General features: G+C 51.3%; 1 protein-coding gene across 4 annotated transcripts in view; it reads right to left on the bottom strand.

The window, feature by feature from the left end:
- Nucleotides 1-12,722: 12,722 nt before the first annotated feature.
- LOC104021497 (uncharacterized) overlaps nucleotides 12,723-15,800 on the bottom strand; it is a 60,033-nt gene continuing 56,955 nt past the window's right edge. For all 4 annotated transcript variants that reach the window (XM_087775420.1, XM_009475061.2, XM_087775419.1 and 1 more), the window contains one exon: nucleotides 12,723-15,167. In XM_087775420.1, the coding sequence (XP_087631546.1) occupies nucleotides 15,039-15,167 (129 nt within the window). In that variant the 3' untranslated portion in view covers nucleotides 12,723-15,038. The remainder of the gene's footprint in view (nucleotides 15,168-15,800) is intronic.

The following is a 15,800-nucleotide window of genomic DNA, read 5'->3' as shown; positions in this document are numbered from 1 at the left end:
AAACACTTCCAGCAAGTGCACTTAGCGTGGCTTCATTTGCCAAGAGCAGCTGCCTCCTTCTATCGTTGTGGTTAGGGGAACGCATTTTGTGTTTAAAGGGGAAAAAAAATGAACAGCTTCCTCTGAACCTCTCTGCCAACACTTGCACATCTGAGCAATGGGATGCAACCCAGGCGAAGAAGATGGGGACCAGCTTGGTCAGAGTCCCCTAGCTGAAAGACCAGCTGAACCTCCCTGTCTGGTGGTGTCTAGAGGTGTCGATGAAGGGTATGGGTCATTGCCTTCAGCTAGCACCAACATGACATGCAGGCTGCTCCTATTTCGTCCCATCCAAATTATTCCTCCTTTTTTTCTTTTAACTTCTTCCTGCCCCTTCCTCTCCATTCAAATCCAGAGCAGTATCTAGGGCCCATAAATACCCAGCAAAATGTGGCTGTTGACTTCCCTCAAAGGAGACTGTGCTGAGCCTCTCCTGAGGGCTCACTCTCTCCTTTGATATGGAGGAGCTGGGAGAGGAGAAAAGGAGGACAGGACCATAACACACAAAGCTGTGGCCCCTGTGGGCCCACCCTCAAGGTCTCCCCTAGGTTTGCTCCAGTCCCACAGCAGCTCAGAGGCTGGAGCGCATAAAGAGGCAGCCAACGTTCACTTTGTGTCCCAGCTTCCAGCCTCCCCGACCAAAGCGTGGCAGATTCTTCCTTGGGAGAGGAACTGAGATGTCCAACCAACAGCTCTGTTGCTACTTCACCATAATGATTATTGCCTCAGTCTCCAGCTGAAACATGAATTTATTTTGTTTTTACAGTTCTTAGCAATTTTCTGCAGGGAGTGGCACACTTTGGCCAGGCAGAGCCATGCATGACATCACATTTTCTTATTGGTCTTCATTGCACGGTGAATACCTCACCACTTATTGCCAAGTAGTTGGTTCACCACCTGATTATTTATCACTCTGCCTGGACAACAAGATTCACTTCACTTTTTCCCTCCTTGCCAATGTTTCCAGTGGAAACGATGCTTTGTTAGCACCTGCAAACATGCAGAGTTCCTTGAAAAAGCAAGTCCGCCTTTTGGAATGAGCTCATTTAGAGCAGGTGATCAGTAACCACACACATTAATTGGTCTGAGGTTAATCTATTATCGTATCAGTGGCTCCTGCAATTTTTAACAGACTCTCAGAGCCTAGAGAGCTGTTAAAGCCCCCTCCCTGTAAAATGTAAATATATGAGAATCTCAGCTTCCTTCAAAAAATAAACCCTGTAACTACCTTCTCTGCAGTAATTATTGTGACCTTGCAATTGCAATGCAAAGGGAAGCTGAAAATGTGGCCCAGCTGTATCTGAAAGTTTTAAAAACCAAAACAGAGGATAAGCAATCAGACTCCAAAGTGCACAGTTTTTTAACTCCTATTTTTTAAGCCAGTGCTGTGAGATTTGGGGCCTTACTCAGGATTTTGACATCTCTGGGGCTAGTAATACTGTAGCAGCTAACTGTGTGCACTGGCACCGATTACAGCGTTATTACCTGGGGGCTGGACTATGCTCTGGAAGCAGCATCTCATCTTAGGGCAGGCTTTTCCAAAAGCCTACTCACTATACCATGAGTGATTTCCAGTCTCCCTAGTCCTGCCGCCCTCTGAGCCCACCCCAGTTACTGCCCAGCATTGCACCCCAAAATCCCTGAAAGCGCCAGGCCCACCTTCTCCCCTTGTAATGTGATAAATGGCAGCACTCAGGGGCGCGTGGGGAAAGGCTGCTTTTATGGCAGGGTGCCTGGAAGAGCTAGGGTACCAGCAGGCACTCGGGGTAGCTGGCTCATCCATCAGTCCCCGGTCCATCGGGGTGGCCAGTTACTGCTGCCTTCACACCGCCGAGGCAGACCATGGCAGAGATGGGGAGGGCATGGTGGGGGGAGAAATATTTTTTATACTGCAACTGCCTCCGAGCTGACAGCAGCCAGCCAGAGCCGGGTTTTCCCACGGTCCCTTCACCTTCCCATCAGCGCCGGGGGTGAGGTGCCAGTTTGGCCCCCGGCTGCTGGCCAGCTCTCAAGGGGTGGGGAGGCGGAAGGGGCTGCCCAGGCCCAGCTGGAGCTTCTCTGACCCAGACATCAAGTACGATGCTGTTTTGGCGATGCACTTTGTCCTCCTGCTTTGCGAGCCAAGAGTTTACAAACCCGCAGGGAGAAGCACCTCCTCTTCCTCCCGGCACCGCTGGCCCTGCTTCGGCTGCAGGCGCTGCCTCGCCACGCGCCTCTGAGCTGCAGATGGGTCTCTGCTGCTTGCTCTTTCCTCTTGTCTTATTAAAGAAAAAAAAGAAAAAAAGGAAAGAGAAATCAAGCCTCTCTTTGCTGTTTGCTTTTCCTCTCCGGGAACTGATTACACAGTGGGAACAGCAGTCTGTTGCCCTGGCCAGTGCCACCCTCCTGCCTTCCTCTTTTTTGCCCCAGACTCAGCAAAGTGGCCGCTCCAGGCAAGTCCTTGAGGAGCAGGAGGCTCACGTCGCCTTCAGGCACCACAGGGACCTGCCTGCCTGGGGGTGGCTCCACATGCTCTGTACACCGTCTTCAAGGGACATCCTGGGTTTGAGGCCACGTCAGCTCAGGCATGTCCCCATCTGCCCAGTGTTGGTCTCAGGGTCTTTCTGCTCTTTGCAGACCCAGGGGCGAGTCCACGCTGGCAGCTGTGGTGGGACCCTTGGATGCAGACAGCATCGAGGAGAGGGATGGGACCTGTCCCTTTGTCCCCAATGTGGGCACTGCTGCATGTCCCCAGCAGCCTGGCCCAGCCAAGCTTGTGACATGAAAGGATGACTTGAGCTACACCTTCTGTATTTCCATCCCTGCTCTTCCTGGCCCAAGGCCAGGAAGCCCAGATTATTTACCAGATACAGAGGGAGGGGACAGAGTGATTCAGAGATCAAGAGACTCTTCCTTTTTCAGAGGGAAGAAATACTACCCCGCTCTTTTGCAGTACATAAACTGTCCGGCTGTGCGAGCACCAAAACAAAATTTGTGTTGTTCTCTCGTGTTACGGAGGAGCATTGAGGCCAGGCCACCAACAGGTTCTGCATAGGAGGCACAGCCATCGGCCAGAGGGAATGGTCTAAAAGGTGATGGGGGCTTCCAACCTGTACAAGCATTAAAAGATGAATTTCTGTGTGGCTATTGTAAGGAAAGGGTTAAAGCTTTGCCAGGCAGCCGCAAGATGCCATAGGAAGGTAGGATGAGGAGTTATCCAGTCTGTGGTACCCAGCTTCTTGCAACTGCAAGCAACCACGCAGCAGGTGGTCCCAGCTGAGAAGATCGAAGTCTATGGCACGTGGCCAGAGCATTTCCCGGCATCCTGCAACAAGCCCAAGAGCCTTGCTCAGCCTCACCTCCACAGAGCAGCAGCATCACTCATAGAGCAAAGGCCTGGTTGTGCAAGAAGCCCTTGGCAGCACCCCCAGCTCAGTACCAGGAGGTGCCTTTGGTGGGCCACCCCAAAGTGCTGCATCCCCTTGTTTAGCCCAGATGGGAGGAGCTGGATGGAGCAGCTCTTGCTCCCTCCTGGCCTGTGTTCCCAGATTTGCTCTCAATCATGAGAGGGACTGGAGAGGTACGGAGGGACTCTCGGGTCTCATCCTGCGCACCCTGGGTGGGGCTGCAGTCCAGGCTCCCATAGCTCAACCCGGTGCTGGGCAAAGCCCTCCAACTGCCCCAGCTCCTTGCTCTGCTGAAGAACAGCTATAACACATTTTGGCACATGGACAAAGCTCCTTGAAGGAGCGATGCAAAAGGTAAAGCCTGTCTAAATACCTTGTTCATGGTCAAGCACTCAGATGGCACCGCCTGTGGGTAGAGGCACAAAGAGACCAGATTCCCATGACCCACAAATTATAGGACGTGTTCTTCTTTTAACTGGTGCTTCAGATGATCCCAGTTACCTGGGATCAATTTGGGTGGTTAATCACTCTGCAGTATCTACCTCAGGCACCCTGGGTAGTGCAGATACTTTGGCCACCTGCTCCCCTTTCCATTTCAGTCACAGCTGTGAAGCCCAAGTCAGTCCTGGGTGGAAATTCAGCCTGAAGACACCAGCCTGGGATCTCCCAGCTTGACCCGCTGCACCCCACATGCAGCCAGCACCGTGGCTCCTCAGGAAAAATTCCTTTCAGGTGTCAGGAAAAAGGTGATTTCCTTTCCAGCCATTCAGGAGCCTTCCTGCCACACGCAGTCTGCAAGCAGCCGCGGGCAGCACGGGACAGCATCCATCTCTGAAGGAAAGCAATGCTCCTGGGGTGGGCAAGCGAAGCGAGTCCTGCCAAGCACCCCCTGCACTCTGCAGGGACCTGATGTCCAGGTGCGTGCCTGAGGTGCTCTGCAGCGCGGAGAGGAGCGGTGCCTCGGCATTGCCCAGGCAGAGGAGCAGCTTGGTGACAAGCAGAAGATGGCAAGGAAACATGAGAGGGAGCCAGGGCTCTGGGCAAAACCCATGCACAGTGTTAGGCAGAGGTCGGCTGACACATTGCTGTGCCTGAGCTGCTGGCCAAGCTGCCCTGTGGCCAAGCCTGAACGGTCAGAGCTTCCCTATCCCCGGCACTGAGAGAATCTGACAGTTGGGAAATTTCGTAGCAAATACCTCGTTTATGGATAAACGGGCTTGGGAGTTAAGGAATTGCACGCTGCACCTCGGAGGGAAGATGTTCCTTGCAGTGGGACCATCAAGGTAGACTCCGGAGATGCATGGCAAAGTCTTTGTGCAACCAACAGTTTCTCTAAGGACCTAAATGATTTGTTTACTCCGCTTTGCATTTCAGCTCTAAAGTGAGGATCTTTCCTCTATGCAGTACCACTGCAGTTAAAAATAGCAGGAAAATTCAGTATTTTGGTGCGCACAAGAAGTAAAATCCTATTTACCTTGGATATCGCACTGTCTCCCAGAGGCAATCACAAGGCTACAGTTTGTAGAGCACCACAGTAATGAAAGCTGCAGAAATATCACTGGAGATAGAAAGGTTAGGTGATTTAATACGAACCATACGTGCTGCTCAGAGTTTTCTGAGTAATCCAGCTTCTGCATGTCCTCGCTGCATTACAGAAATGATGCATCATCTCCTCTTTTCTTGGCTTCGTTACGGGGAATGAATGTCCCCTGAGACCGTAATTGCTTCAGATGCTCTCTGCTCTATTTATATTTGATTTTACCCAGTGGTTTCAAGCAATTCTGCTCCTGAATGACTGTTGATCTAGGGCTGTACCCTGGCTAACATCTGCTTTGAAGGAGTTGTGTGCAGGTCTGTTTGAATAACATTACACAGGGCAGAGAGGATTTGGCTCTTCAATTAAAGGCTTTATAACGACCCAGTCAATACAGTGTTTTTCTTCACAGACAGAGCCATGTGACCATGATGGTTTTCATATCTGTGGACGCAGTTTTAGGCTAATGTGTATCTTTCCACTATCTTTGTGTCGGATCCTTGCCTTAGCCACTCTCTGCCTCAGTTTCCCCCTTGCAAACTGGCCATAGCTCCCCTGGCTTGGGCCAGGGTGCAGCCGAAACCTTGATAACCCACTGTGCTCTACCTAAAAAGGGATCTTTCCTTCCCTGCCTGCTGGAAATATCTGCAGCAGGCACGACTGCTGGCAGCCCTGGCATCCAGAGGTCAGCAGAGAGGGGCAGCATTGCTTGCTGCTTCTGGGCAGAGCAGAGGGGGGAACATTTGTACCCTTCTCTGAGTGTACAGAGACCCGCTTCATGGCTGGGGCAAAGCAATGCCTTCTCTCTCTGCTGTTGCAAGGACCGAGACACGTCTCAGTCTGCACAGTGGCGGAGGGCGGGGGACAGGAGAAGCGTGTGAAGCAGACAGATGGCTACACAGCCAGCCTGGTTATTACTGGAATAAATTGGGTAAATCACAGGCTAAGCAGTTGCTCTCCCTGCAGTAGAAGAGGATCTGACACCGTGATTGAAAATTAGCAGCATCTCAGAGGCAATCATGGCTGGGAAGCTTGCTGTGCTGGGAAGCTCCGTTGCACTTGGACTATGTTATTACTGCACTTTAAACCACAAGAACAAAATGTTTGGGACGTGCTAATGACACCAGGAGAAACAGAAGCATTTTGATTTGGTTGTAATTATTTTCTACCAGAGCAGACACGAATATAATATAATAGGTCTGATTATTTATCAGCATTCAACACAAGAAAGAAAACAATGCCGGTAAATAGCAGAGGGTTTCTTTCGGGGAACTGTTTAAAACCAGGAAAGGACAAAACATCTCTTGTCAAAACAGGGCCTGTGGAGGCTCTGACAAAGGCTTTCAGGATTCAAAAGTGCTGTATATGATCGACGTTTTGCCCTGCAGCATTTGGCTTGGCTGCACTGCCCAAGGCCAGGTTTGCCGAGCAGCCTTTCGTTGGGCAAGACCCTCGCCAACAGCAATGAAGCTGCTCAGGGTGGAAGACTCTGGCTATCCTTTTCAGAAAAAATTGGCAAAGAAGCTTCAACCATTTCCAGGAGTGGCACGTAGTTTTGTCTGCGTTAAAACTTTCTTGTTGTTAAGACTGAAGTCTGAAACAAGGTGCCCAAGGAAGGAAAAGAGGACGAGAAAATTTGTGAGGGAAAAGAAATTGCACTAAGACCCCAGTGCCAAAGCCTCCGGGCTGGCTCAGTGCAGGGTCTTAGAGGAACCTGAAACCAGGAAAGAGGGTGAAGAAACAGGGGAGGCCTGGAAAAAGACATGGTCAGGCGGAGGGAAGGCATTCACGGAGGCCAGGGAAAAGAGGAGTAGGTCCAGGCGGACAAACAGGAGAGCTGTGGGCACACAAGGACAGGTCTCACACCAGCAATACAGGGCACCACCATCCCTCAGTGGGAGCAAACGCCTGCGAGACCCACCGGTGTAGCGTGCCAGTGTGCTCCAAGGCCACGCTACACTGAGGACAGATGCTGGCTAGCCCGTCTCGGGGTGTCTGCAGGACATGCCAGGGTGAAGAGAGCAGAGCTCGCAGGGGACCCTTCGGTAGAAAGCAACTTTCCTCCTGCTGCAGATGGTGACCACTTTCCTTGTCAAAGGGGCTTTGTAGTCTCCATTCATCTCCCCACTTGGCACCCCGCTCTCATGGCGCTTTCGGTTCCTCCACTCGTCTGACCTTGGAGCTACTATGCTGTGAACGTGTCAGATGGGAACATGCAATCACTGCTGGCCAACCCACTAACAGACCGAGCTATTATTACAGCAGGCACTGATGTGAGCAGCCACAAAAAGGAAAACAGATTTTTGGGCTCCTCATGTGTCCAGAGCTCTCTGCACATCCTGTCCCGGGGTAACCGAAAACATGTGGTCAAGTCCTGCCAGGCTGGCATGCAGCTACAGCCAGAGCTAGCTCTCAAAGCATCTACATCTTCTATTTCCTTAGCCTTTTCTTGAATAAGCCCACTAAAATCTAGCTCAGGAAATGGTGAGATACCAACATGTTTAAATGCCCTCCTCGTCACTGATGTTACTTCTTCTGCAGAGCCTTGCTGTTTCAGCTGCATCCTCTTTGGCTTGCTCACTCCTGTGTGAGGGTTACCAATTGCTGAAGGACACTTCTCCTTGCTTTCCTAACTCATTCCTACACCCCAAAAATATATTACATATATAATATACACATTGTAAGCCTGAGACAGTGCTCAAACCTAACTCACTTTGTTCCTATGGCACACGGACACCGGCCTGCCACCCAGTACAGACCGGACCCTCTAAGAGAAGGGTGCTTTGGAAACCTGAGCTTGAGCTATGCCCTTGCAACCAGCCTCTGCGCATAGCAACCATGGACGGTTCAGGCTTAGCCTGGCTGTGGCAAGGGACATGATGGATGCCGAGCAGCCCCAATGCCCTGGGGTCCTCCTAGCAGGGCCCCAGCACCTGCACAGTGAGGGCAGATGAGATCTGTAGGATGCCCATTTGCAGCCGTGCAGATAGATCAGAGAGCGGCCTGGGTTTCAAGGTACTCCCTTGTTGTGGTTTAACCCGCCAGGCAGCTAAACACCACGCAGCCGTCCACTCACTTCCCCCCAGTGGGATGGGGGAGAGAGTTGAAAAAAAGGTAAAATTCATGCGTTGAGATAAAGACAATTTAATAGGACAGAAAAGGAAGGGAAAAGAATACTAACGATAAAAGAATATACAGAACAAGTGATGCGCAATGCAATTGCTCATCACCCGCTGACTGATGCCCAGCCAGTTCCTGAGCAGCAGCTGTGCCCCCCCTGGCCAACTCCCCCCAGTTTTTTCTTCAGCATGACGTCATATGCTATGGCATAGCCCTTTGGCCAGTTGGGGTCAGCGGTCCCGACTGTGTCCCCTCCCGGCTTCTTGTGCACCTCCAGCCTCCTTGCTGGCAGGGCAGTATGAGAAGCTGAAAAGTCCTTGACTTAGTGTAAGCACTGCTCAGCAACAACTAAAACATCACTGTGTTATCAACATTATTCTCAACCTAAATCCAAAACACAGCACTATACCAGCTGCTAGGAAGAAAACTACTTCTATCATCTCAGCCGAAAGCAGGACATCTCTGGTGCCAGCAGATCAGTGGATACACCAGGTCGTCCCCAACCTCACCATCAAAGACACAAAGGTCAAGTCACCACTGAGCCCTTGTATCACCTCCTGGGAAGGCAACGGGGGTTTTGCCCCAAGCTTCCATGGAAGTGGGATTAGGCTTTATCCAGACCATTTGTTATCAACCCATTATGTCTGAGAAAACAAAATATGGTTAAACTGCTTTTGTTAATAACAAGAAGAGTGCACTTTGTAAGGAATCAGCGTGACCACGTCTGTCTGGAGCCACTAGCCCACCTGCAACCCTGGCAGGAGCGGACTCTGCCCCAGAGAAGGGCGAGACGGTGCTGGCACACAGCACCCTACCCCAGAAAACCCTCCCATCTCACCACCTTCCTCAACCGGAGGTGGCATTTGTGCATGCAGTGTTTCCTGGGGAGTATTTTCCTTCATTTTTCTTTCTTTTCAAGTCTGGAGCCATGTAAATATTGAGCAGCTGCAGCGTCCTGTGGCACAGGGTTCCCCAGAGCAACCCCGCATTCCGTGCAGATCTGCCTCCGGTTGTTTGCTTTGAACCTGCCACCTGCTACTTTTATTTGATGTCCCTGAAGTTCTTTTCTGAGAAGGAACAGCGTACAATCACTCTCTATTTTGTAATGAGGTTGTTTTGTTTTGAGTCACTGTTGTCCAGGCGCCTGCTTCTGTTTAATCCAATGGTGAAAGCTCCCAAGTGCCTCAAGGACTTCTCTGGTGCCGGCAGATCAGTAGATGCACCAGGTCGTTCCCAGGCATTTGTGATTTTTTTCTTCACTTTTCCTAAACATTACTGGCATGATGCATTGCAAAAGCCTGCCAGTTACCACAAATGGCTGAGACCGCAGAAACAGCAAAGAAGTACTCACCACCCTTGCCTTGGCGCACGTAACCTATTTGCACATCCTCCGTGCATCACTATCTGCAGACACCTGCAAACACACGGCCTCATTCCTGCCCCTCCCCAGCACAAGCTCTTCTGCCCGTGCCTCAGGTGCGCATCCACCAGCACCCATCCTGCCAGGCCCACGCTTGCTTGCGTGCGTGCCCGTTGCCTTTACTCCTCCAAGACTTCCTTCCACTTAAAATATAAGTAACATGCCATAAATATAAATGCCGCAACCATATAAATGCCACTGTAAATGCACTCTGTGTCTATACACCCACACTGTATCAGCACATACCCCATCCACCCCTAACCTGATACACACCCTTGAATGCATTCTTCCACCCCATGTATTGCCACAACATGCTATGCAGCTTCAGAAAAAGCAAGGGAAAGCCCTAAGTTGTTTGAAGGAGACGGTCTGTCCAGCTGGAAATTCTGCTTCTCGGTTGTTTCTTTGCCAAGCCGTGTTTCAGTGGCCTTCACCTAGCCTGGGATGAGAACCCTGGCCCCAGCAGCGCTGCTGATGTTGCCCCTTTTCCTGGTCGATCTGGTAGGTAGGCAGATAGGTCAACACTCAGCACGCAGTGGGAAACGGGGTGGTAGGTGTGTTTTCCAAGCATCGTCATGCTTTGTAGCACACAGATGGTGAGTGTGCCGCAGGTGGGCTTCGCATTGAGCCCTAGCAAAGACCCAGGTGGGCCCAGGGTACCCCGCTTGTGGGTGACTGTAAGAGTACAGAGATCTCTGCACAAATGAAACATGCAGAAACATAAATATATATATCACAGGTTGCCCAGAGAGGTGGTAGATGCCCCATCCTTGGAAACATTCAAGGCCAGGCTGGATGGGGCTCTGAGCAACCTGATCTAGTTGTAGATGTCCCTGCCAATTGCAGGGGGGATGGACTAGATGACCTTTAAAGGTCCCTTCCATCCCAAAGCGTTCTATGATTCTATGATCATGTGTGTGCATGCATGTACATACATATGTGTACGAAAATGTTTGGACAACACAGGACAAGCCTATCTTGTGCACCGGCTGCAAAGGAACTCGCCGAGTCTCTAGCTACACACATAACAACTCACTCTGCCACTGCTGTGAGCTTGGTTCCCCTCTGTTATTTTTATAAGGCCACAGCATTAACCTAATTAATTTACTTTAATTGGAGAACAGTATTAGGCTAAACGGTCCCACTTAAATCACAGAGAAGCTGTGGCCAAGCTCTTCAAACAGCCGCCTGTCCCCATTCACCCTCCTGCAGATGGTTAACACAGCTGAGTTCAGCGTGCCTTGGCACAACAGTCCTCCTCTCTTTGTTTTCTGCTCTGAAGGGAAACACCTGCATGTCTCCAAGCGAGATCAGCTCAGAGCAGAGAAAGATCTCAGCTTAGAAGTTATGGGCTCCCCCACCGAGCCACGACCCAAACCCGGTGGGAGGACTCACTCTGGAGCCAGCATGTCCAGCAAATCAGAGGTCCTGAGGGACCTACACCAAGCTGATCGCACTTGCAAAGTGCTTCAATCTCATCCCAGCCGGCACCCCTGCCCGCTCCAGCAGCGGAGGGAGCGTTTGCACGAGGCGTTTTACAAGCCACAGAGGTGAGCAGCCCCGCACTGATGTATGCCAGAGGCAGCAACGGGGTGCGGTGGCTACAGCAAGGAGCAGCCTTCGGAAGACCGCAGTTCAGCTCTCGTTTCCCTGGTTTCTGCTGATGGCTTCCTCCGTGGTCTTTGGCAAACCCTTCCCCCATGCCAGGGTCTGGCCTCCAAATGAGGCCAACGTCCTTAGCCTCCTTTGTCAGCTACACTGGTAACTACAACTGAAAAGTACCCCAAAAGATCTTCGTGAATACCACCAGCCTGTTTTCTTTTAGCTTCAGAGTTGTCACCTTATCAAGGCTTATCATCGTGTTTTACCACAAAAACTGCCCTGTTCTGTCGTTAATTCGGAGGCCCATCTTGCAGGGAGAGATGAGGGCTGGATACAATCGAACTTAACCCAAACACATGCCAGGGGCCCAGACTACGGCCCCGGGGGCAGCAGAAGCAGCCCTGCAGCCTGGCTCCCCCCGGCCGATCAGCTGACTGCACGCTGCAAAGCTTTATGCCAGCTGTCTGCTGTCCCACCCGCTGCACTCTGGCTTCAGCGCGACAGGTGTCCGTACCTACAGCCTGGCTGGTACAAGGTCAACGCATCCCTCTTTAAGCATTTATATACTTATAAACAAGCTTGACCTGGCAGAAGCCTACAGATGATCAGGGTTTGCAGACCCATAGCGGCCACCGTGTGTTTGAACGGCATACGGGTTCCAAAGGTGGGTGCACTGAACAATCGGTCTGTTTTGGAGAAAACATAACAGAGAAAGGCAATTCTGTATGGGAGGTACGGGAGCAAAGGGCTTGGGGGAGCCAGCAAGTCCACCTTACAACCCTTGGAAAACAGGCCAAGGCCAACTAACAAAGAGCTGCAGCTGACAGAGGGGAGGATTTCAAGATAAGAGATGGCAAGAAGCCTAGAGGAGATCAGAGCTTGGAGGGAAGAGCAGGAAAGGCCTCCTGGGAATGGGTCTAAGGACTGCAAAGGGAATTTAAGCTGGTATCTCTCGGGGGGCTTTGGAAAAGGGGACATCTTGTGAGACGCTGGTTAAGATACAGAGCTAGGAGTGTGGGGGAGAGATAGGAATTAGCTCAAGGAGATAGCAAGGGGTGGGGAATGCACATTACAAGTACCTGAGATGGGGTTTTTAGAGCAAGATCCCGAGAAAGGGGTGAGCTAAAGTTACACTACTGAGGAGAGGAGCACAAGTGCTCTGGGTGTGAGCAAAAGGGCTGCTGAGAAACTTGGGATAGAGGTGTAAGACTTACTGAGGCTAAAATTATGAGCCAAAGACCAGCTGTGTGGTCACCCACCCTTCTGTTGTGGGGGATGGAGACCTCCAGCCAGGATATGTTCCAGCCCCAAGCAATACGCAGGTCACTCAAAAGCTAAAGCACCTTCTTGGTGGGAGGAGCATCAAAACACCACATCAGGCCTAGCCTCAAAGAGAGCAGCTGCACAGGGAGCTCCTCTTACACACAAAGAAGCTGGCATTCATTTCAGAAAAGCTCTTGCTAGTTTGTTTTCAAAGACATTCTCTTGCAGACATGGCTTGGGATTTGGGAGCACTTGGGACTGGCGGTGCTGTGTCATAGCTTGCCCTGCTCCATCCCCTCCTAGACCCCTGCCCCCAAACACCCAGAAGATGGCGAACTCATGAGACCCACCAGAGGTGTGAATACAGCAGCTGTTATGCTTTATTTCATTGTTGGCTTTTTTATTTTTCCTTCTGATTGAAAAAGAAAAGACAGAGAAAAGTTACAAAAGTACTAAAAGGCAACGATATTGGCAGGACATCCCTGTTCCCTGCTCCCACCCAGGGGAAGGCAGCCTGCCGCAGCTGTGGGCTGGCAGAAACATGTCTCTGGGGCTGAGCACCTCAGCAGCTCTCGTTGAGCAAAGCCTGGGGGCACGGGGCCACGCAGGGGCTGCTGCCCCAGCCATCTGCACAGGGAACGTGCCTCTTCAGACAGGTACCAGGCTACAGCTGTCCCTTCTCCTGAGCACAGGAGTTTGGTCCAAAGGGGCAATGCTCCCTGTCCTGCACTGGTCAGCTTGATCTGGCAGCAGTTAAAAAGCTGAGGTGTGCCATCGAGACAAGATAAGCAGAGTCTCTATAAGGGTAGGAGGAATCAGCAGAGGAATCGGCCTCTGTTGGAAGAAGGGACTTCTTGCAGGGAACCACAATGCTCTGCCAGAGGCACCTCGCCAGCAAACCCAAGCGACCCCTTGGAGGTGGTGCTGATGCAGGGGCTGGCCCAGCTGTGACAGTCTGGAGCCAAAGAGCAGGCAGAGCTGGGGCAGCATCAGAACAGACGTCCCCTCACCGCCTTGCCCAGCTGCTCTGCCTGCCTGAGTGAGAGAAGGCTGGGGAAGGAGGAGGGCAGGGGTGGAGGATTCAGGTCCCCAGGCCTAGACAGCCTTTGGGCTTTCCCCAAGGGTCTCAGTGAAGGGCCCAGAAAGCACCAGTGAATGCTGGTTCACTGTGTGGCCTCCTACTAGCAGCTGGACTGACCATTGGTCTCATCCAAAGAGTGGCATCAAAGATCTCCACACTGGAACAAATTTAAAAGCAAAAATTATTTTATATTACTCACAGTTGCTTCTTTTGATCCAGACAAGAAGTAAACTACTCTCTCCCCCTTACACCCAGCCAGACAGAGACTCAAGGTGGGGAACGCCTAGACAAAGAGGTTACTCTCTCCACCAGGTGCAGCAAGGGGAAATGCCTTGTTCCTCTGCCTCACCAAGAGGTGGGAGCTTGTCCTATTAGCTGTTGCCTTGTAGCACAACACACATACATACCTCAAGGCCAAATCCCAGTCAAACTCCAGTGGAAGCAAGGCCTAGCATGATCCTAACTGTCTTAGGACTGTCTATGGAAAAACGTCCCACAGCTTCACCCAAGCTCCCCTCCTGTTTCTTCCACCAACAGGTGGCCACAAAACGGAGACCTCTCTCTCGCACTCCATGCTACATCTGGGAATACTTGTTCCACTGGTACAAGGGGGGATTTACAAGAATTTAATAGCCAGAATAACAGGGGAGTGGAAAGCTGCTGGAGACATTAGATTTGGTTGAGTTTGGTGATGCCAGTTACCTTCAGCATCATGTTAGGGCAGCAGGGTATTGGGACAATGCTGTGCAGAAGTGCGGCATATCCCAGAACACAGCCAGCCTCAGCAAAGAGGGGACCCAAGAGCACACAGTCACCACCCCCGTTCTTCTCTCTGATGATGCTGAGAGGAGTGAGGGTGAGCGCTGTGTTTTCTTGGATGGCTGAACACAGACGCTTCATTTATTCTAACCCCTGATCTACAACTCCTTTCAACCCCGTTTTAGACGGTATCACTGAGTTGCTGGCAGACCAGCTGGAACATGCAGCTAGATTTGCCAGTTACCGCCTCCCACCTCCCTCTCATAGGGTCTTCCACTCAAGAGAGCTTGAAATGAATGCAATTGTAACAGTCTCAGAGAGCAATCTTCTTACTTTGCAGGCAGCCTTGTATAGCCTCTGTCTCCAGTCCTGAGCTCACTTCTGAGTGGGAGAAGGGTCAGGTCTGTAGCAAAGCATTGTAGACCCAGGTACTCTTGGGAAACTGACTAGAGTTGGTTTCACACCCTGCTCACTCATCCCTGCTGCCATGTAGGCCATACTAGCCCCTGAAGCCCTCAGGGATATCTTCAACTAACACCATCCCTGTGTTTGACACTGCCTTGGTGGCTGCCCTTGCAGTCTGTGGACCTGACTGGTTTGTTTTGCCCCGAAAGACAAAAATCTCTCTCTTTGCCACTATTCAGATATGGCGATGGTATGAAAACAGGCACTGCTGCAAAGCTGTATGTCTCCTGCTGCCAGAGAGGCTGTATTGCAAAGATGTGTCACTGTCCCCTTCTTCCCCCACCCATCCCCTTGGGCATTGCCACCTCCCCTTCTCCCTGCCAGGCAGGTGGTTGGTTGACAGTTCCTGAGGTTTTTGGAGAAACTCCTTCAGTAGGCACATGACGGTTCTTCCACTGGAGCTATCGGGCTCAGCGGCTTCAAGGTGCTGAGGGAACGGAAGGCAAAGGTGGATGGATCATACACAAAGTGGGGCGGTGGGCGACCTCCATTGATGCTCTGCAGGGGAATAAAAAGAGGGACGAAATCAGTGCTCACATAAGCTGCCAACAGTGAAGTTCTTGCCTCGAGTGCTTTGTCACATCCCTGTCTGGTACAATTACACCTCCCTGAATAGGTGCTCATGTGGGTACTTGCAGTAAAATGGCACTAACATAAGCAGTGAAGCACTTTGCTCATTCCCTTGCTCCTAGCCCTCAAAAGAAAAGCATTGTGCCCCGCCTTGCCCCCAAGACTGAGGTCCCTGGGATCCACATGACCAGGACCCATGGCACCTGTAGCCACTAAGTGAAACAGGATATCCATGATGCATTTAGAGTCCCAGAGTCAGAACATCGCTGCCAGAAGGTATCACATGGAAAAGCTAAATTCACATTCACTTGGCCTCGAAGGAGGATCTACTACACATTTAGAGCAGGGAGATAAACAGGTCATCTCTGAAGACTCATTCTTCAGTCCTGTTTTTCAACAGCTCTCCAGTAAGGATTTACAAACACGCTGAACCTCTCCAGAGTTTTGGCTCCAGACTCCACAGTTCAATGAGATGCTGGGAGATGCTTGGAGCAAAAGATCCCTCCTGAAGGCCTTACAGCCTGGTTTGTACCACATCCACCAAAGACCACTCTCTCCCCT

The sequence above is a fragment of the Nipponia nippon genome, unplaced genomic scaffold (genome assembly GCF_047370975.1).
Source record: "Nipponia nippon isolate SJK-2023a ecotype South Korea unplaced genomic scaffold, ASM4737097v1 scaffold_4, whole genome shotgun sequence".
Classification (NCBI taxonomy): Eukaryota; Metazoa; Chordata; class Aves; order Pelecaniformes; family Threskiornithidae; genus Nipponia; species Nipponia nippon.
Note: the sequence above shows the minus strand (reverse complement) of the source record. Positions and strands in the feature narration are given on the sequence as shown.